The following is a 22845-nucleotide window of genomic DNA, read 5'->3' on the forward strand; positions in this document are numbered from 1 at the left end:
CTATTATAGCACTATATCATAAAGCTCATGTGTATGATCACATAAAAACCCATGCCATACTTTTGTTTACTGCACTTAAGTGCACTACTTAAGACCAAAATAAACTTGTTGGCCCATTAAGCATTTGCCACTGACTATCAGGAACTCCTGCTGCTAAGTGCTAATTCCTCTCTCATTAACGCCCAGAGTTGGCAAACCACAAACAATGCCACCGGTTAATTACTGCTGCCTTAATTTGAAAAGACACTTAACCTTTTTGTGCATGGGGGTGAGATAGCGAAATGTAACCTAAAAGTAAGAACCATGCTTTTTAATTTGACTCCTCCCCAGGTGGAGATATGACACCCTGAGGAATGAAAGTCAGAGCTCTGAATTACAAAGTAAAGCTACAAATTGATTTCTTGCATCAGTTGTAACACTGAGCAAGTTAAGTGACTGACTGTGGTTTACACAGGAGAATGAACTAAAATGACAGAATGCATAGTTGGTATTGATATGGAAAGGGGAGACATTCAGTAGCTCTGAGGAGCATAGAAAATCTTTGAATGTACCAATTGGTTCTAAAACTGAATACAAGATAGGCCAGGTTATCTTATTTCATATGAAAGACACACTGGAGAAAGTTTGGGCTTAAATTGAAAATCAACCTTAGAATTTAACAAACTGTTGGACTCCTATGGATTTTCTTCTTGCTTAGAAAAATTGTATAAATCCCTGAAAATATGCTTGTATTTCTTTTCCCCATCTTTAGTTCTTAGATGTGAAAAGCTTAGGTGTGAAGGAACGTGTCCAAAAGTTACACAAAACAGTAATTTTAGCTATTCCAGTGAAAGTACTGCTTTGAGATCTTTACTTTTATTAGGAGTTTCTTTTTAAAGCTGAAAAGAAATCCAAGTAACTAAGGATTGGTTGATTCCATGCAGTAAAAACAGAATAAAGAGGAAAAACAAATGCAAGAACATAATAAACATAGCAAGTGAAAATCATCCACAGAGGTTGCAGCAGTTTACTTAAAAATCAATCAATAGATAGGTAGCTAGCATTATATAAATCCCAGTTTAGCCAATGCCCAGTTCTGACATTAGAAGTTGTCAGACTGACTACAAGGCTGCCAAAGCCAACTCAGGGGCACTTGGGGTATGAGTACCAGGAGTGCCAAAGGGGATGCACACAGGCTTCTGACCCCAAGGCATGGCAAGAGGAGAGCAGCATTAAAAAAGCTGGTGGATTGCTTTAGGCCTAATTTAGGCTTGATGCAGATGACTAAATTTAGTCTAAGTACTAAAGGCAGCACATGGTGTCTTTCAAAAAATCAACTGAAGCATCTGAGATAGAAAAATACAATTTGAATATAGTTAAATATAGTTGCAGTCTCAACAAGTTCTTTAGATAAAACTTGTATCTGACAATACTATTTGCTCTAAGTAAGTCAGGTTTGCACTAATTTCAGATTGTTCAGAGGAACTCTGTATTTGTTTAATCACATAAATTTTGAAAGAAAACCATAGCTAAAGAGGTACACTGATAATCCTGGGACACTGAGTTTTGTCTTGGAAAGGAGTTTTACACAGATATACTGTAAAGCCAGAAGGCAAAATTCAGATAACACAAAGCTAAATGGTTCTTTGTCTTAAGAAAAACAACACAGCAACAACAACAAACTAAGAGATCACTTAGAATAAAAAGGGAAAGAACACAACTAAGTAAAATATGAATCAGGGTTTAACTTGCCCTCTAGTTGAACCAGTTTTGTGCTAGAACAGAAAAAAGACTTTTATTTATTTATCAAAGTGGCCTATTAGGCTCACACATATTCTACTTCACTTCAAGAGAAACTACTTTCTAGTTATGTCTTTTCTTCTGGAATGTCTGTGTGAGGTCCATACCAGCTTCTAAGGATTTGCCTAGACATGTGGCTGTTGTGAGGTGATTTTTTCACAATCACAAAGCCTTGCATGTGGTTTTATGAAAAATGCGTTTTCAACACACTGCTTGATACTGAACAGAAATGTAAAAGAACTTGGAATTGTTTTTATATATAAATGTTCACTTCATTTATTATTAGTCTATTTGTTATAGATGTTCTATAGGCATCTCAGCATAATGTAAATAATTTGAATTCCAGAAGACTCTCATAAGAAAATGCTGGCATATGAATTATTATTTCTAATATGCATGCATTTAAACAAATATTTTATCAAATGGATTCAGCCAAATATTCATGTTATGAAAGTATAACAGTCTACCTGGTTGGTAATTTTAATTATGAAGGGCACATCTGAATGTGTCTTTTAAGGAGTGCATTCTAGTCCCTCACTTTTCAATGCCAGCTAAAAAGCTGGCTTTTCCTCCTTGTTTTTCATTTTAAATATAGAGCAAACCAGAGCATTACCATTTGCACAGCACTACTTGTTTTCTGGGAACGGGGAATTACCAAAATTTACAAATAAATGATTACATTCTAAGTCACTTTAACATCGTTCTTCAGAATCACAGTTGTAAATAGGTTTTACTTGTAGAACTAATAAAACTTGAAGATAAAATAATTAACCTTCCCTATAATAATACATAATAAGTTTACTGTTTAAGGATACTCAGCTTATTTTAGTGTACTTGCAGAAGTCTCATTTGTGTCAGCAGAAGAAATTTAAAAATTGGCAGAGCTAGGCTAGTTAGCAACAACTACAGACCACATTTTCAAATAAGGTCAGTTGGCATAAGTCAGCCAACTTCCTTATGTCTAGACCAGTTTACTGCTGCTGATGACACAGCATTATATATCTTGGCCAACATTTAAGAGCCACTGCTCAGAAATGTACTTCGATTAGCAAGAAACTTCCCACTTAAACAGCTACTGCAGTCCTAATTCAGAATTGTTCATAACAAGGTATTTTTTTCTATTGTTCATTTACACAGAGTTTTAAAATCAAATACAGGTACTTGTGCATTAAGACAGTGCATTTTAAAAAACTCTGAATGCAATTTGAAGATAATGGTGGATGGTGGAGTTTTATCATTCCTGTCAGTTTTCCAATCCTCCACACAATTTTGTGATCCAGTGGCACACTCACAGCACTGTATTCCTGTGACTTCACCAAATCTGGTTGAAAGGAGTAAAAAATCCAGTACTTAGCAAATCAAGTAACTGAATGATAATTTTTGCTTACAAAATCTGATCCTTAACCTGTAATCCATAAGGCTGCAGTATTTGCTTGCAGATATGGCCCAAGAAAGTTTAACAAGTTCTGATCACATACTTGTAAAGATGATAGGAAACTTGTCCATGGCATGAACAAGCACTACATGCCTCACACACAGATGCTAGCAGCATAATATGTCTCAAGGAACCAGGCATCCAGTTCATGCTGCTTAAGGTAAAATTAAGCAAGTAAAACCTAATCTGCTTTAAGCTTTGATGTTACCACAGAAGTTGGGGGAAGTCTTATTTTTACTGAAGACAAGGAAAAAGTCAAAGTTTACTAATACTTTGTGAGACTCCCATTTAACAAGGAGGTTTTAACTTAAAAGTGGAAATGTCTTTGGGCTGAGAAAGATAGGCATTTCCATGAATGCCACAAACTGATATTATATGCAGTTGATATGGAAGTTAGAATTGTCAGGTGAAAAAAGGGTGGATGGAAACTAATATCAGGCCTCTCTCTCTACAGTTACACCTCACTTAGATGTGATTAAATCTTAAAGAACTTTTTTTACACTAGTTATCTTTTTACCTCTGCAATGAGACTGTTAAAGCTTCAATAAAATAGCAGCATTTAATCAAACGTATAATATGATTAAATTGCTTGTGGCATTTTGAAAAATAAAAACAAATCGAGTGATATTTATGTGGACATAAGGGGGCATTCAAAATATTAGAATTTCTCATAGCACAGTTTTAAATGCACATTAATAGACTGCACCAGAAACTGTGCAAGTCACTGTCATTAAAATATAAATACAATATAACTTTTAGCTGCATAATACATTTTTAATAAACAAACTGTCGAAACACATTCTTCACTTACACTTCTTCATTCAGATCTGAGTACTGTTCTCCAGGCAAATAAAGGATTTTTATAATCCTCAATGACAAGTTAGGCTTTTTTTAAAAAATACAGTTCTCATGGAAATTAACTTTTAAAAACTATGATTAAATAACATTAAGGCTATAGTGATTTACAAGGATCAAGGCTTTTTAAGTGAAGACTGATGCAGTGAGAAAGAAAACACATACTGGCTTCAAGGCAGCTTGTCATTAAGAGAAGAGAGCCTTGAGTGAACTTTGAATTTCTCAGTTTCTGTTGGTTCATGTCCTAATACCTACTAAAATATACTCTTTTTTTTTGTTTGTTTTGTTTATTAGCAGTGTTCCAGATGCTCAACTCTCAAGTGGTTGTGTGTACTTAAGGAACAATATGGTTTTTTTTTAGTCTCAGCATATTCAAAAATCAGGTAGATGCTTTCTTTGCACATCAGATTGTAAGGTTTTGTGCCCTAAAGACACTCTACAAGGTGATCCTATGCCTGCACTGCAGGACTGGGGTGATGTATTTAAAATTAACATCATACTCACATTCGCATTTTAGAAAAGAGATTTTTAACTCTTATACTGCTGGATTGTTTCATGGAAATAATGGCCACAGTGTTTTCAGAGAAAGAATCATAGAATGGTTTGGGTTGGAAGGGACCTTAAAGGTCATCTAGTTCCAAGCCCCCTGCTGTGGACAGGGGTGCCACCAACTGAGACCTGTTTGCTCAGGACCCCATCCAACCTGACCTTGAACACTCTCAGGGATGGGCCATCCAAACCTCTGCTGGCAACCTGTTCCACTGCCTGACCACCCTTTAGTGCAGCCCACAATGTACTTGGCCTTCTGGGCCATGAGTGCACACTGGTAGCTTTTTCTGGCTCTAGTGGAGATCACTTGGGTATGCATCTTGGAAAACAGTGCATTTTGGCAACCTGGGAAGATAGTTCCAGTATCTGGCTAAAAGAGATAATAGTGTTCCAGGTATGTTGTTTGATAACTTGGAGATAAATACAATATTCTGGGAAATACAAGGATTCTACATTAGTTAACTATTTCAATACAGGGCAAAGTATTCAGGAACCCTGGATGAGGGACATAACTAAGCAAAAGAAGCTCAACCACAAACCCCTAAGATCTGAAAGGCAGAATACAAGAAAAACTTGTATCTTTTTCAGAAGCTTCAAAGTTTCCATTCTGGTGGAGAAAGTCTAACATTCTATTCTGTGTTAGGTGTGGCATCTATGTATTTGTCTTTCCTAACTCAGGGTTAGCACATTGTTTTACTGTCCACTGTTTTGTAAGTCCATTAATGTTCAAAACAGCAACACCCTTCCAATCCTACAACATGTATTTTGAGGACTAGTTTACTAAAGCAGTGCTGCTTCTATTTTAAGTTGTGCTACTTGTATTTACCAGTTAATACATTGCAAGAAAGGCAGTACTCTTTGAATAAGCAGGGAACAAAGATGGCTGCTTGCACTGCAGAACTATTCCACATATTGTTGCTGAAAGCATCACTTTCTGATTAAATCCAGGCATGGAATGTTGCTTCTTGAGGTACTTGCTTGTAACTCAGTTTCCCTTAGAAAACATTATGCCATTAGTTTGCTCTCCAGAGACTGTCGATGCAAGGCCACTATTGTTGGATTCTGTACATTTGAGGCTGCGGATCAGTGTTGAGAGGAGTTACTGAGGTTATTTCAAACATTTTTTAAACTCACAGCAGCCTCCTCAAAGGAATGCTTGGGTGCAAACCACCTCTTATCCTGGGTGACAGAAAAGATGAGAAGAGCCTTTGAGTACTGTTAGATTGAAGTCCAGGCAGCCACAAGTGCTGGTCAACTCATGTTGCCACTAGGTGATTAACAGTTGTTTACTTTTTAAGGCTGAAAGTAACAGGCCATTCTAAGGCCAGTGCAAGATGATATCTGAATAATCTGTGAGTGCCTCGTAGTTTGCAGCAATCCTTTCTTTCTGTGCAGCTGTTTATCTGGTGTCACCAGAAAGATAAGATAGGCCAAAAGTGCATTTAACCAATAAGGCAGAACTGCTCTTACAGCATTAGATTTTTGTTTAATAATTATTGTAAAACAGAACCAAACTAATCAGAAAAGTTGCTCAGCAAATTTTGATAGCAGAAATATTGATAAACAAAGGCATTATATATCTGTGTGTTTAGTATTTGCTGAGCATAAATCTTGAGGCCAGCATTAACACTATCTCAAGACATTTTGGAATGAATTATTAGACAATTCTGTATCTTCAAATCCTTATACACAATGCAATAAAACAAACAATGTAACAGATGAATTAACAAATGGAGGACAGCTCATGTGTGCTTCCAACTTCCCAGATCAGAGAATTAGAAGACCAGATAGTAAATCATACTGAGTATCTCCACACAATGCTGCTTAGCAGTTAACTACCCAACACGCTATTGCCATAATTGACAGGCAGAAGCATTTTATGTGTGATGCTGTACTTAAATTTACTGTTTCTCAAAATGTAACTCACCTACCTGTATTAAGCAGACAACAGATGAAAAAGGATGTGTCTGCTGCCCATTACTGTGGCACCTGATGCCCACCCAGAAGGAAGGCTAACACCTCTGACCTTGAATATTCTTACTGCCTTTGGAATCCACTGGCAAACTTTAACTGTGTCTGGCACACACTTATTTTTTAATGCCTGAGGCTCCTCAGCTTATCACTCAGTTGTTTCATATATCCAGTGTCTGTTCAATTCAAACTGGTCCTGACCCACTTCATATTTAAAAATAATTTGGGATTTAGTTGTTATTCAGAAAGGAGTGCATCCTGAGACACACAAATCTTAGGTATCGCCTGCAAAAATATCCAGTCTCCCAGAAGAGATATCTTCACATGGTGCAAGTTGGAGAGACTCTAGGAGACCACCAAGGCAATCTATAGTAAGTGTTACATTCATTATCAGGTGAAGTAAGTGCATAACTGAGGATGAGCAATCTACTTTCCTTTTCTGCCTTCTCTCTTCTTAACTATTTATACACATACACATAGAGCTCTACTGCATGCACCTTCTGAAAAATGGATGCTATTCAGATTTATTTGCAAGTTATTTACCCCTTCTCAGTATATACCAACACTAAACCCCACTGTGTTTCAGCTTTCTTTGCTTACTATGCACCGAACTTTTCTGGGCTCACCATCAAGGTACAAAATTATGTTCAAAAGGAAGACATACTAATATACATGGTGATGGAAGTGAGCCCAGAAGGAGGGAGAGGAAGAATCAGAGGAAAATGCTATCACTTGTGAAGTTTTAAAAGCAATGGCAGATTATTGAGTTAGCCAGTGACATATTACAATCCATGCCTGATGAGAACTGAGGCAGAAGTCTGCAACACTATAAAATCACATAGTATTGACATTTTCCTTCATACAAATACATGTTGAAAACAGTGGAAGACAGCTGGACTACATATTCTTGTGTCCCTTCCCTTCCCTTCCCTTCCCTTCCCTTCCCTTCCCTTCCCTTCCCTTCCCTTCCCTTCCCTTCCCTTCCCTTCCCTTCCCTTCCCTTCCCTTCCCTTCCCTTCCCTTCCCTTCCCCCTACTTCCCCTCCCCTTTCCTTTTTTTATCCCATTTCCTTTTTCCTATTTTTTTTCTTTCCTTTCCTTTCTTTGCCATGTAATTGTTAGATTGCTAGATAAATGAACATTGTTGGTTGCAGACATCTAATGGCATCAAAGACAGCACTAGCAGTCTCATTTTAATCAAAACAGGAGAAGTGTGACCTATTGAGCTCATAGTCCTGTTCAATTTCTGTTCCCTTTAAGACAAAAGCAAAATAGAAAATAAAAGAAACAACAAGAAGAAAAATAAACACCACTTTTCCCTTCAAAGATAAATTAAGCTTGAGTAAGCAGCTTGAAACGTCATGAATAATGAGTACTACCAACCTTTCTGAGACTTGGCTAATTTCCACCTGAGCACAGCCACTTTGTTGTTTTTTGGTCCTTACATTGCATAAAAGCTCAGAGTAAGTAAATTAAGTGATAAGATTAGTATCTGTTCTGACCAGCTGTCTCTCCCTGTCCCTTGTTAGCCAAAAATTGCAAGGTTTTTTTGTTTCTTAAAGTGCTTATTTTCCAGTCTTGTCCTTATATTTGTGACTGCGATATCAAAAAACACCATGCATTCTAAACATAAGGAAGGACAATAGTTTAAAATGGTTCTTGAATTCCACAGGAACCACTCAAGAAAGCTGTCTCTCACAGAAATCCACTTGTCAGGAACAGCCATAATGCAGCTTAAGGAGAGGTGCTGACATAAGGTTTCCATCTGCTCCGACCTCAGTACGGATTACTGAGTATGTTGAAGACACCTTCAACTTGAACTGAGTAATGGAAGACCAATATAGACAATAAAAAGATTCTTGTCAGCCCCTCAGTTTATAGCACTCTTGCAAAAGAGGTGGGGGTCTAATAATGGTCTGTTCAAGCTAAACCATTATTAGCTGGAAGGCATAAAAAAACCCCAACAAACCCCCAAAACACACACTGAAAAGAGGAAAATAGAGTCAATAAGTAAGAGGGAAGAGAGAACATTTATGCAATTTCAACTACAACTTCTAGGATCTCTCTATATTAACTACTGACTTTTGCCAGAGATTTCAAATTGTCTTTCTGTACCTTTGAGGTATCACATTTTAACAAATCAGTATTTCTACACTGGAGGCAACTTTGTAGTTAGTAGGTTTGTGCACAGCAGACTAGTATACCTTAGGTAGACATTATTACATATTACTACACACGAATACAAATATATTTCTGGCACCATCCTCCTGAAGAATGAGACGAATTCTCAGTGGTATTTGGAGCTTTTCACTAAGTCTTTGTTATGCAGAATTACCCAGTGACAAAGTTATTTCCATCAGGCTAAGTGGTGCAAACTGATTATCACTTGAAATAGTACGGTATATTCTGCTCTGGTTACAAAAACAAGCTGCCCAGCCACAAAAAACCCAGCTGCCCTAAAGTCCTTCCCTGCTCAGAAGTACATGATATCAAGATGTATAAATTGACACAGGTTTATATAAAATTTTTCTCTCAAGCCTCCCTAGGATGAAAAGCACTAGGATGAACTGCTAAAGGAAAACTTGCACAGGTATTGCATTTTTGGTGAGGGCCAATAGAACTTCCAGTTTGAGGTCAGACTATCTCTGTTTCCACAGTTGCTAAATCCACATTAACATTTTTACAAGCTATTTCTAAAGCCACACCAATAGATTAAGCATTATTTTTAGTTAAGTTCAAAGAGAAGAAGAAATACAGCTTTGCCTGTTCTACCTGATTTCACTATGGCAACAGCAGAAAAATGGTAAATTCAGGAGATTAAGAGAACTATAATTCCAGCTGAACCAGCAAAAATAAGAATTAAAAATTAATTTATAATTTTTTGATTACCTATAGGCACTTTTGAACCATTCTTTAATTAAAAAAAAATATTAAGTCAGACCACATAGAAAATGATAGAAATGGTACAGAACAGCTTCTCTTTGCTTAAGTAATGTTTCCACTTTAATGTACTTATTTGCTCTCATTTGCTTAACACCACCAATGTTTAGTACTGTGCAAATTTATGGAAATCTGACTTTAAGGAGCTTTATGGTACTGAGTGATTTTTTAATTTTTGATATACTTAAACTGAAGTGCCTTGATGAGATTCTGGAATAAATGAAATAAAACTCAGTAGCATGTAATGATGTCTTGTGACATGTTGTGAGGTAATATAGGCAGTAACATGTCATCACTGTGGGTAAAATAATCTTAATGCTTTAATTTTTGTTTACTTTGCACAGAAGCGTGTCCTATGACTTTAAAAAAACTATGAATAAAACCTGATAGATCTTTTTCCCCATGGGCATTTTAGGACAATTGTGCAATTTCAGAATACATTACTTATATATTGCAAGAGTTGCAAGATTTATGTTAGAAGAACCCAAACTGCATTCCACTTTTTAAAAAATGAAACAATCCCAAACCAGATAATATATACAGATTGCTACTGTGTAAATATATAATTAAAAAAAAATCACAGCATCACAGAATGGGTCAGGTTGGAAGTGACCACAGTGGGTCATCTGCTCCAACCTCTGTGCTCACGCACGGAGGCACAGGATTGTGCCTCACTCACATCCTGGACCATGTGGCACAGGATTGTGTCCAGGCAGCTCTTGAATATCTCAAGTGAGAGAAACTTCACAACCTCTCTGGACAATCTGTTTCAGTGCTAGGTCACTTACACAGTAAAGAAATTCTTCCTTATGTTCAGGTGGAACTTTCTGTGACTCAGTTTCTGCTCATTGTGTCTTGTCTTGTTGCTTGGTACCTGGAAGAAGAGCCTGGATCCATCCTCTGACACCCTCCCTTCAGATACTGCTAGACATTACTGAGGTCCCCTCTCAGTCATCTCTTCATCATTCTTGAGGCTGAACAGGCCCAGCTCCCTCAGCCTTTCCTTGTAAGAGGCATGCTCCAGTCCCCTTGTCATCTTTGTTGCCCTCCATTGGACCTGCTCCAGGAGCTCCCTGTCTCTCTTGTCCTGAGGAGCCCAGAACTGGACACAGCACTCCAGGTCAGGCTCTCCAGGGCTGAGTAGAGGGGCAGGATCCCCTCCCTCAACCTGCTGGCCATCCTCTTCCTAATGCAGCTCAGGATCCCATTGGCCTTCTTGGCCACAAGGATCATGGCCAGCTGCCTGACCCCAGGACTCCCAGGTCCTTCTCTGGAGAGCTGCTTTCCAGCAGGTCAGCCCCCAGCCTGTACTGGTACATAGGGTTATTCTTCCCCAGGTTTAATAAAAAAATCGAATAAATGTAAATTTAAAATATTCTAATAAAAAAGTAGATGTGACAGCAACAGAAAAGTTTTAAACTTTTGATATCACTGTCTGGAAGCCATGACCAATCTAACAACATCTGTTGTCTTAAATACTAAAGATTCAGAAATTAACCAAAAGTTTTTCAGTAATTGCTTAACTTATCCAATTTTTTTTTTTTTTTACTGCCGGTAACTAATCTGATTTTTGTACATGATCTGCAACTTAACAGGAACATGCTCAAAATATTGCTACAGTTTGGTTCAAACCTACACATAGATATAAAGGTTGCAATAAAAAAAATATATTTCCCTTTGCTTTCCCAGAGAAAGAAGCAATCAATCCATGTAACATTAGATTAATAAAGGGACACAAAGCAATAAAGCTAAAGAAAAGGCAAAATAATAATATTATTTTGTGTAGGGAGAGAGATTTTTCAGTACAAATCTAGAAATACAGTATTTTCTTGAAGACTTGCTTAGTCCTCATCTGGAAACTGTAGACAGGTCATTCAAGAAAGACAATAAGTAATAGCCAGATACAGAGCAAGGCTACTGCACTGCCCAGGAAAAAGAACAGCTGCTCACAGGAAAGACTAAATGAGTTTGGTCTTTCCAGCCTAGGGAGAATAAAGGCTGAGGACAAAGTATTGTCCTCCACCAACACATCAGGGAGACTTATGCACTGGGTCTAGAAAAAACTTCCAGTGAGGGCAATAGGACCCTTAAATTATTTTAAAATTCCACCTGAAATGTTTAACAAATAGGTTATAAGATACAGTGTTAATCACAGCTGGGGATTAGACACAGTGACAAAACCTTACACTTTTCTGAATGTATTACATAAAACTAGTGATACAAAATGCTCTCTCAAGCAATCTGGAATGGTATCACCACTGCTAACAAAATTAAACAGACTCAAATATGTTTTCTCTGCCTGATGAAAAAAGACAAATGTCTGTATAGTATGATATATATTTCTAAAACAAGATATCAGAAGGTCATCCAGAATGTAGGAAAAGAAAGAGTTTGAAAAGATTAAAGGAAATCTTTTGAAATGAACAATATGGATTTGAACCATGCTTATTTGTCCACAGACATAGCTCAAGAATTTACTTTTCATAAATAATAATGGCTTGTCTGATTTTTATTCATGTTAAGATATTCAAATTGCAAAGGTTCTCTACACATAAAGACCGGTAAACTTTTCTAATTGAAGAAGTATTTTCAACTATTCTCATTTCACTCTGTGTTTTTACAACACATACCACTACCTCAAGCTCTTCTGATTCAGTGTTATCCAGATTACTCCTGCCTAATAATCCTCAAGCCTAAAGCAAAGAGAACAATCAAAGGTATGCTGAAAGAAAAGAAACCACCACCAAACCTCAGGGATCTGTAATAGCTTCATCACTAGTTCCCTGTCCTAGTTTTTAGGGGAAAAAAATAAAAATTATCTTTAAGCAATACCCATGCCAATCACACACTTCATACACCCTCTTCCTCCCCTTTTTAAATTTAATTTATGAATTTTTCTCAAGGTCCTGGTTGTAAAGTACATAGCTCATAAAAGGTTCCTGGGACCAGGTGACCATATGATTATGTCAGTTCCACTTGGAGAAGTGGACTCATTGTGAATAGTGCAGTTCATAAAGCACACAGCAAATCTAATAGTTAAGTGAAGGCACAAAATTCTCAATGGAGAGGTTGTGCCCGTACACCAACTTCCTGGCAGAGGCAAAGTGTGACAGGTGGAGTGTAACACAACCCCTGCTACCTACCCCCAACAATCTCACCTGCATTAAAAATAGCTGAGTAGGGCTGAACATTTTTTGTTTACAAATAGGATTAAATTTAACAGTAAAACTGAACAAAGCAATAGCAACTGAATCAAATGTGACAGCAAAAACCCCATTTTATGCACACACTTTATTACCGTTCTTAACTTTGTGTTTGTATAGTGAGTGAATTTATGCTTCAGCATGTCTAAAACTGAATTACAGAGATAGATACAGTGGTAATTTTCTTTACAGTCATCTACCAACTGAATGAGAAAAAAGAGAGCAGCTATTCTAGAAGAAGTGTACACTCAATTCCTTTGTTTTATCTGTGCAGTCACAGAACAAAAATATTTATTTTAAAGATGAGCTATAAAGTGTCAGATATCAGATTCAAAGTGTGAAGAAAGAACCACCTCTAACTACTTTCACATATAGTGAACCAGAAGTGTGGTGTGAAACAAGTGGACAATAATTGAAATAAAGGTCTCAAATGCACTAGGTTAGAAAAGCAGATCTAAACCATTATCCTCACTCAGCATTATTTGGCACTTGCTAACAAACTTACAACAAAGGCTGATAATAATCCAACAGATACTAAATGATGGCACTTAGTTGTAGAAAAATAAATTATCTAAGAGAAGTTATGCAAGGAGCAAGGAACCACTTTTCCTGATTTTGTATCCAGATCTTAGTGAAATACTATGTATTTTAAAGATTTTTCCAAAAAACAAGAGAAAAAAACTCAACAATTTAAGTGTACTATCAGAAATGTGAGTTTAAATATGAAGCTCTCAATTTTAAATAAATATCTTTAACATTAAAATGGCTTTGAAAATCCTTTATCTTTTGTTAATTTCAGGATTTCCAGATGAATCTGAAAAAAATCAGTAATTCTCATGTTGGACCAACTTATAGTTAAATGGTCTATGTAGTTTTAAATTTTATGTACTTTAACCACTTCTTTATTCACTAGATCATAATAAATAATTTAAGATTTTCAGGAAGACATGCTGATAGTTCAAAGTTTTTTCATTACTAAAATGAAAACAATGGATGAATTGTAAAATTAAATATCAATTTTAAGAACAGTACTTCAAAGTAGAGACCAAACTTGTTTTGGCATATTTCTGACTTACCACTCTATGTTAACAAGATCATCTTTAGACATATCTTTTTGTTGTGTTGCCCATAGCGTAGTTATTACAATTATGGAATCATACAATTGTCTAGATTGGAAGGGACCTCAAAGGTCATCCAGTTCCTACTCCCTGCCACGGGCAGGGACACCTTCCACTAGATCAGGTTGCTGCAAGCCCCATCCAGCCTAGCCTTGAACACTTCCAGGGGTAGGACATCCACAACTTCACTGGGCAACCTCTTCCAGTACCTCACCACCCCACAGCAAAGATCTCTTTAATACCTGCAGTAAACTTACTCTCAGTGTGAAACCATTCTCTCTTGTCTTGTCACTTTATGCTCTTGTAAGAAGTCTCTCTCCATCTTTCTTTTAGGCTCCTTTCAGCTACTGGAAGGCTGCAATTAGGTCACCCTGAAGCCTTCTCTTTCCAGACGGAACATTCCCAATTCTCTCAGCTTTTCCTCACAGAAGAGGTGCTCCATCCCTCTGATCATCTTCAAGGCCCTCTTCCAGACTCACTCCAGCAGCTCCATGTCCTTCCTGTGCTGGCAGCCAGAGCTGATGCAGCCCTGCAGGTGGGGTCTCAGCAGAGCAGAGCAGAGGGGCAGAATCCCCTCCCTGGCCCTGCTGCCCACGCTGCTCTGGATGCAGCCCAGGACACGTTTGGCTGTCTGGGCTGGCAGTGCCCATGGCTGCCTCATGTGCAGTCTCTCACCCATCAACTCTACCTTTAGAATATCTGAGGGGTAAATATTTGGCTCTCAAGAATGCTCTTATGGGAAATGTGTATTATGTTCACTGTTATTTGATGACAAACTGTCAAAAGACTAAAATATTTCTGTAATAAATTACTCCATTCAATAAAAGCGTCAATAGTTTGCCTGGTTTTAAAATATAATTTCACTACAACACATTGAAAGAAATAATACTAATGTAAAAGCAGTGCCTTGTGCATTACTCCATATTAAACCACAGCCTCCCAGCCCCCAGCATTAGGGTATTGTTACAGGTCTGACAAACCACACCTACAAGGAAATTCAGAGATCAGAAAGAAAATGTTACTTATCATTTTGTGCCTAGATATAATTCACTGACTGCATTAAGGATAGGCCAATAACTCTGTCTTTGTAGGTTTAATATAAAACCATTAAAATAGATGGTATCTTAAAAAAAATAAGTAAACATTAAGGGTGTTGTGAACACATACATACATATTACACAGAACTTATGTTTATACTATGTGGCATTTTTTCCCAACATGGGGGGGGGGGGCAAAATGGTTTTGATTACCTCACTAAAACACAAATGAAGAAATATTGACCATTCAGTCAGGAGTTGCAGGCATTGGACTGTATGATAGGAACCTTCCAAATACAATTGAAGAAAATGCACCTCATAAATAATGCTCTGCCCATTAAGGCAAAGACAGTCAACTGACACTTCACAGGATGCAATATGAGAAAACAAAGTGGCCCGCATGATGACATGGAAATTATTGCAATAGTTCAAAATGAAGAGGAAACAATAATGAACAAAAAGTTCTCTTTTCTCAACATATAATATTGTTTAATAGTTCAGATTTTTCCTCCTGTTTTGAAGCATTCCATCTCATTCATGATTCCCTCACATGAATGGAAGGTAAACAGATGTACTGAAATCTCTCATGACACTACAGCATCTAACAGTTGTTTAATTTCTGCCTTACACTGTAACTTAGTGGATCCTCTGTTTTTATGCCATTTTGATTATATCAGCATGTATTTTAGTCATTGATCAGCAACTCCATTTGTCTTTTATATCTCAATTTGACATCAATGCAAGAAATGGGATGAGATGCAAACAAAATTATATAGAATTACTAAATAATAGTTGATCATTAATTGTATTTGTGATGCATGATTTGTCAAAACCAGATTTAACAGTAGGTAATGAATGCTTCTTCGTACTTCCATAAATTCAATAGAAAAAAAGGTTGCTTTGAAAGCTAAAAAAAATTTGCAATTACCAGCTGCTAATCACATCTGAGGATTACTAGTCTTTATGACTAAGAAGTCAGGGATGACATCAGATGCCTCTTTATAGTTTCTGTTATCGGTGACTAGGTGATCTCAGGTGGATCTTTAGTAAACAGTACTTCTAACAAAACCCTGTTGTAATGTTCTCAAAACTCAGCTTGGTCCCAGGGAGTTACTTTTCCATTGTTACTCCCTACTGTAAACACATTAGAGAAGCAATGCAGAAATGAGCTGTACCACTCACTGCTTGGCTGAGCAAAATCTGGAAACTCACTCCATAACATTCAATTTGACACCTGACTCGAAATGAAGAGCTTTAATGCAGGCATTAACCCCAACAAAAGAGCTCAAACATGTTTTGATTTAGCAACATTAAAATTTGGTAATTTTTGACCAAAATGAAGAAATTTTTAAAGAAATTTTTCAGTTTTGTTTGCTGAAACATATTTCAGCATTAAAGAGCATTCCCCCTGATCCCCCTCCCCTTTCTTTTAACATGTTGGGATGTGGTTAGACTCCTTTAACTCCACTGAAGTACTAAAACTGAGTGGAGGAGGGGATATGATTCTCCAGAGCCACAACAGCTATCCACATTAAATACAGAGCATTGTAGGACTGCAGTTGTTGCTTTATTAAAAATTACAAGAAAGAAAACATTTCAAATTTACCCAAACAATTGATATATTCTCAGCTGGACTGAAGCAGACATTTCACTTTGACTTTTATAGCAGAAATGTTGAAACTTAGGAAAACTTTGATCTCTGTCCAAAACTACCCCCAACAGCCAACACAAAAATTCCTCAACATATTTTCTGGAGTGACAAAGATTATTTTTAAATAAAAGAAAGTAAAATACTATAAGAAATCAAAGAAACAGGTCATTTTGATATCCAGTAACCAAAAGGAATGTTTTGGCAGAAATGAACTTATCTCCACTGCAGTCTGATGAAGCTTTTCAGATTTTTAGTGCTTGCTTATCTTTGTTAATACTCTCAAGCATGCATATATCTTCTGAGAGTTCTGCTTTAATGGCTGAGCTTTAATGGCTCAGCTGACAGGATATGTTAAAAGACACCAAAAATTAGTACCAAGTTTGAGCTCCATGAACAATGGTATCCACTTTTAGACTTCAAAAAGTGCAAGACTGATCCATATATTAAAACAATCCAAATTAAAAATGTGGAAAAATGACAAATCATCAAACTGCCCACCTCACAACATCACCAAATTGGAGGTAAGTTTCATAACAAATGAAACATTTTCAGACAGAGAACTTCAACTCAATACTTATTTTCCAGTTGTCTATCCTGTCTTTTAACTTAAAAGTTGTTTATAAATTATATATTAAAAGATTCCCAGGGAATAAAGTCAGAATAGCACTAACCTGTTGATTTATATATTGCTGTGGTAACATAAAAAACAGGAACAGTTATAGACATGCTTACATATACATGAATAAATGTATGTGTAGGTGGAAAAGGGTATGCTTATGATGGGATGCTCTGCACTAAAGTAATCTTGGCAAAATTCTGATTTTCCTCATGACAAGGCAAACATAGTGAGACTTGAGTAATACTACAACCAAATCTGTGCACCATCCCTGCTTTCTAATCCAAACATCTTACCTTCTGAAATATCCATGTTAAAAGAAATACAGTTTGTTTTTCCACTCCTGCACACCCCTTCCACTAAATTTAAAGTGTAAATTTATTAAATTGATTAAGGAAAAAACATGTGATAAATAGGAGTAATTTTCCCTTTTCAGAGCAATGTGTGACTCCTTTTCATTATAGGTTCATGAGATTTACCTGAATTTCATGAGGGCAAATACTTTCTTGTTAGAATTAGCTTCATTAGTAATTCAATACAATATATAAAATAAATGTGAATATTTTTTCTGGGCTACTTTTTAATTTGTTTTATAAATTGAAAAGAACATACAAGTTATTTTCAATATACCAGTTAATTCCATATGTGCAGAATCAATATGAATATTGTAGTACAACTTTTATTACAGAACAAACTGACTTTGGCAAGACATTGAATTATGTAAAGAAAGTTGTACATTTTCTGAATGACTGACTTTTAGGAACAAAAAAATTACAGAAAGCACTGTTAAAATGGGTATTTTTGTAATACATTTATAATTTGGCAAAAAATCAACCACTCTTCACTTTCACCACAGTGACTGAAGTTCATTGCAAAACAGTTTTTTGCTCTCGCTAATCAATTTTGAAAACTGGAAATTTAGGAGTTTAGTACTCTACTAGCCAAAATTTTTAATTTGTTAGACTGATTCAATCAATGATTTGAAACATTCTGTGTGCTATAACTTTCTTAAAGCTTAAAGAACTTTCTCCCAGTTGTTTAACCACTGATGTACCTTGAGCAAGGTATTTGCTCCTATTTAGCCCACTTGCTCTTGGATACATTGGGACAAACCTAACAAGATGTACTACAGACTGCACTTCTTTCTCTTCTACTGATAGTGTCTGATCACACAAAGTGCTTAATTTAGAAAATAATACTTTAGTTGCCTTAAGGAGGAAAGTATAAGATTGTTTAGTATCTTCTATATCATATACATTTTAACAATGACCAGACTATGTACCTGAGACCAGTGTCCAAATGCTTCTTGAGCTCTGTCAGGCTGGTGCTGTGACCCCTTCCATGGGCAGCCTCTTCCAGTGCCCAACCACCCTCTGGGAGAAGAATTTTTTCCTAATATCCAACCTAAACCTCCCCTGACACAGTCTCAGATTCCCTCAGGTTCTGTCACTGTCACCACAGAGAAGAGCTCAGTGCCTGCCCCTCTTCTTCCCTGCACAAGGAAGCTGTAACTTCCCTGAGGTCTCCCCTCAGTCTGCTCTTCTCCAGGCTGAACAGACCAAGCCATCTCAGCTGCTCCTCATATGGCAGCTCAGACCTTTCTCCCCCAGCACTATTAGTTTATAGAAGCCAATGACTTTTTTTTTTTTTAACCATTTTACCATTACATTTATGTTTTGAAACTACACTGGATAGTTCCAGTTCCAATCACGAAGATCCACCATTTTTTCTGTGTTAGAGAACACATCTATATTTTTTATGATCAGGTTTCATCATATTGGATGCATTTTTCATAATACAGGATTATTAATTTCCAGGATCTCGGAAGTTTCAAACTACTTCAATTTATTTAGAATGCAGTATAATAATTTCCAGTAACCACAATGTGACTAAACCTAAACATTTTGTCTGTTCTGCATTTTACTTGCTAACAATAAAATAATCACTTTCAATTATAATAAATTAAATTCAAATTAACTTTGCAATGTACAGTGAGACTGAAATAAGTGCTAAGATTAAACATATACAAAGCATGTAATTAATTTTAGGAAACAATGTTTTCAGGAAACATTATTTGCTTTGAATAACTCAACTGATTGAAAATAATTCTACTTTGAAGTCATCTGGATATATCAAAGGGTTAATTTAAGCAGGAAAATAAATTTTTGACATATGACTAGATAACATGAGACTCAGTAATAAAAAATGCAAGTCTTTCCTCTGCTGTTTCTCTTCCAGATTAATGAAACTTTTATGTTTGGTATTAAGTTGTGTCTTGATTTGTTCCATTACTGCTGTCAGGCTACTTTTCCACCCCCAAATACTGCTTGGAACACTGCTCTAAGATAAGTGATTTTACTGGTGGGACCATAACAAGAACAATTTGCTTACACAGATATGGATATGGTAGTTTGCTGTATGAAATACCCAGGCTAGAGCTAGGGCATGGAGCTGAAGTACACAGACTAAGGGCAAGTGAAGACCAGACTCAAAATATTGCTGCTTCTCAAAGCTGGTTTTAAAAAATCAGGAGCACATAAACAAGAATTTCTCCCTACCTCCCCACTTCTTTTTTTCTTTTCAGGTAACATCAGTGTTCTCTGTCCTGTTTAAAAACTCAATTTTTCAAAAGAGAAACTGAACAGTATATTTTCTAGTTCTCATGAGTCTGAGCCTTTCTTTACTGACATCACATTAACACAGGAAGGAGACGATAATGTTGCTAGTAGTGAAAAGACCTATGCCCTACACCGACCTTTTATGAAATTGGGCCTTTGTAGAAATTCTCATTCCACATACTTAGAGAGCAATGAGAGATAGTAATTGTTCAGATTGGAGCTTTTATACTTTTTAAGGAGGAGAAGCAGCAGATACTATTCTAGCCTGCTGATGGTCCTCCTTACTATTATCAGTGCACTTTAGTACATGGTAGAGAAATGTGGTCATACACTCCCATGTGCTAACCAAGTCCCTAACTTGTACTCTTGATGTGGGATCCTATGGAAATCTGTATTCACCTGATGTCTGCAACACAAAGTAGCATGCATGGAGTCAAAGGCCAGTAATAGGTTCTGTGTTCCAGCTGCTCAATAACTTCTCAGGATTTACAAAACTAAACTATAGCAGGCAAAAGTTAGTTAATTCTACTATTTAATAGAAACATTCCATGATAAAGCAGCATGGAAAAACTTTTTGTGACCTACTGCTTTTATTTCCCCTTGTAGACATTATACCGTATGTAAGTACTCTACTACAGAACACCCATAATGTTATTTCAGTTTTTTTATATCTAGGCTATTGATACCCCACATGTTAGATCACAGTTTGCCACTGCTGTAATCTGCTTCAGCCAATCCTGGGACTTGGATGACCCCAACACAGACCTGTAGTGACTACAGTCCCCAGCTGCCTGCAGCTCACCTCAGTATGGCACTGAGATCCTGCTGTTGTCTACGCAGAAATTGTATAATCCTGCATTTACCATGATCATGGTAGTTTGTTACCTGCCTGCCACTTTCTCACAGCAAGAGCTGCAACTATTCCAATCCATCTGCAAATCTGGGATTAGCTCAGCTCTCTTGTGAGATGATCACACTCGTAACTGACAAAATATTTCACTTATAGGCCCCAAATTCCAACATGGAAGGAAAACCTTGAATCCAGATTGCAAGATGTGGAATCACAGGTAACTTTTCTCCTGGCAAAGATGTGAATTAGTTTTCAAAACTCAGGTGATCAAGGTCCAATACGACTAACAGATAATAGGTAAACCCATAGTAGTTAGTTACTGCATATTTTCTAACAAGAAATCTTATTGCAAATATTTCTCAGTTAATGATTTCGATGAAAAAAACAACTAGCATTCAAGCTAACTATAAATTGCATCTTGGAATTTAGGTAAATGGAACACATACAAGCAAAATCTTAGAACTGAACAGATAAAATAATAATAGTTAGAAAAACATTGTTCCAGGGCAAAATTACTCAACCTCTACCCTCAAAACAAAGCACAATTATAAACAACACACTTTGAATTATAAAGCATTTAAAGCCTGTTAGTCAGTTAAATGGGAGAAAACAATCTGCACTAAAGCTTTAAGGGACACTTTGGTACAATAACATCCTCATTAAAAAATAAGGATACATCAAAATTCTTCAGTAAAAGGTTAAGTGTTAGTCTCTGTGTAGTTGATAAATGTTGGGCTAATCTAATCAGTGGCTGTAAGAGGCAATGCCATCAGCTAGTTGCCCTGACCTGTGCTTCTTACGTTTTTACAAAAGTCAGATTTAAGAAAGATGTAAACTTCAGGCCTTTGACCTAGCAAGGACCTTGTTCGTGCCAGCCTGGTGTTCTGCTAAACAGACTGAGAACTTTCAGCTGAAATCAGGAACATGTGCACTTCACTAATACAACACATGACTTGGAAATTAAAATGCAACGTGATCAAGTGCTTTAGGATATTTTAACAGTTAAGAATGCAGCTAGGGAAAAAAAAAGCTTGTATCTATGTTTTGATTTGGGGAGGGGGAAAAGGACAAATTAAATTGCATTCATTTTCTTAAAATACAGAGAGAAACAAAAATTCAGTTCATTAGCTCATGCATGACTGACCTAGAGGAAATAAGGAGGTTGTATGTGTCTTTATGACATGTGTCACTTATTAGTAAGTAGGTTTTACTACTTCCAATTGAACTAAGTTAAAACTAATTAGATGGTAGTTAAATTACAATCTAAATATAAGAAACCCAAATAAAAATAGCAAATGGCATTTTAGTTATCAATATGGTTTCTAAATGCAGTTGATTGTTTCCAATCGTATCTGTATTGATTCTTTTCAAGTATCTGAGCACCAAGCTTTGCCAGCTGCTGGAATGGCAGTTTAATACTACATAAACTAACTAGGACAGACTTTTCATATATACCATTAACTTAATCAGAATAATTTATTTCATTCCATTTTCTACTGATAGTTACATGTGTCTCCAGACATTACATATGAATCTGGACTCTGTATAAAACATAATCCATCCACCTCTTTTGACTATTATGGAATGATAGTACAGTAAAATTGACAGGGAGACCTAGTGATCTAGTTTCTAATTACTGCTATCATCTCAGATCAGTGCTGAGATCTTACACTTGATAATATAAGAAAGATGTTTGTAGTATCCATGAAGATTTTAATTTAAAAAGTGTGAAGATTATGTATCACTATTTCACAGTTTATGTATCATTATTTATCAATAAATGTATCTACGCATACATACATACATTTCTTCCTTCTCAACTACCTACAAAATGACAGTCTATCTACATTTTTGGCACATGTATGCTTATCTCTTGCATTCCTGGGTTTTAGACTTCTGTGGAAACTTGAGTAGGGAGTAAACTGTTCAACTTGGATTAGCCAAAGATGACAATGCTGGGTTAAAGAAACTAAACAGAGAGTTTATTTTAAAGAAATAAACAGTCATACTACCTTCCATTAAAAAAAGACTCTATTTTGATATTCAAGCATAGAACACACTAACTTATGGATCTCCATCTTGTATTGGAGGACCAACCAGAAAAAGTGACTTTTGTTGGTTTTTTTCCTTCTATCTGGAAGATGCTTCTCCTGATTTTTGAGTACCAGTGTCTATTTAATTCATGGTCAACCTACTTCCTTAGTTTCCCAAGAAACAAAAGCAC

At 36.5% G+C, this 22845-nt stretch overlaps 2 protein-coding genes across 2 annotated transcripts in view; one reads left to right on the forward strand and one right to left on the reverse strand.

Annotated features, from left to right (window-relative positions):
• The window catches only part of LOC143694366 (uncharacterized), a 67151-nt gene extending 52464 nt beyond the window's left edge, over positions 1–14687 (forward strand). Inside the window, exon 3 of the mRNA XM_077180379.1 lies at positions 14183–14687. Coding sequence (XP_077036494.1) covers positions 14183–14214 — 32 coding nt within the window. The 3' untranslated portion in view covers positions 14215–14687. The remainder of the gene's footprint in view (positions 1–14182) is intronic.
• Positions 1–22845, reverse strand: part of CDIN1 (CDAN1 interacting nuclease 1) — a 123728-nt gene that overhangs the window by 5304 nt on the left and 95579 nt on the right. The gene's annotated exons all lie outside the window — the stretch shown is intronic.

The sequence above is a fragment of the Agelaius phoeniceus genome, chromosome 6, assembly GCF_051311805.1.
Source record: "Agelaius phoeniceus isolate bAgePho1 chromosome 6, bAgePho1.hap1, whole genome shotgun sequence".
Lineage (NCBI taxonomy): Eukaryota > Metazoa > Chordata > Aves > Passeriformes > Icteridae > Agelaius > Agelaius phoeniceus.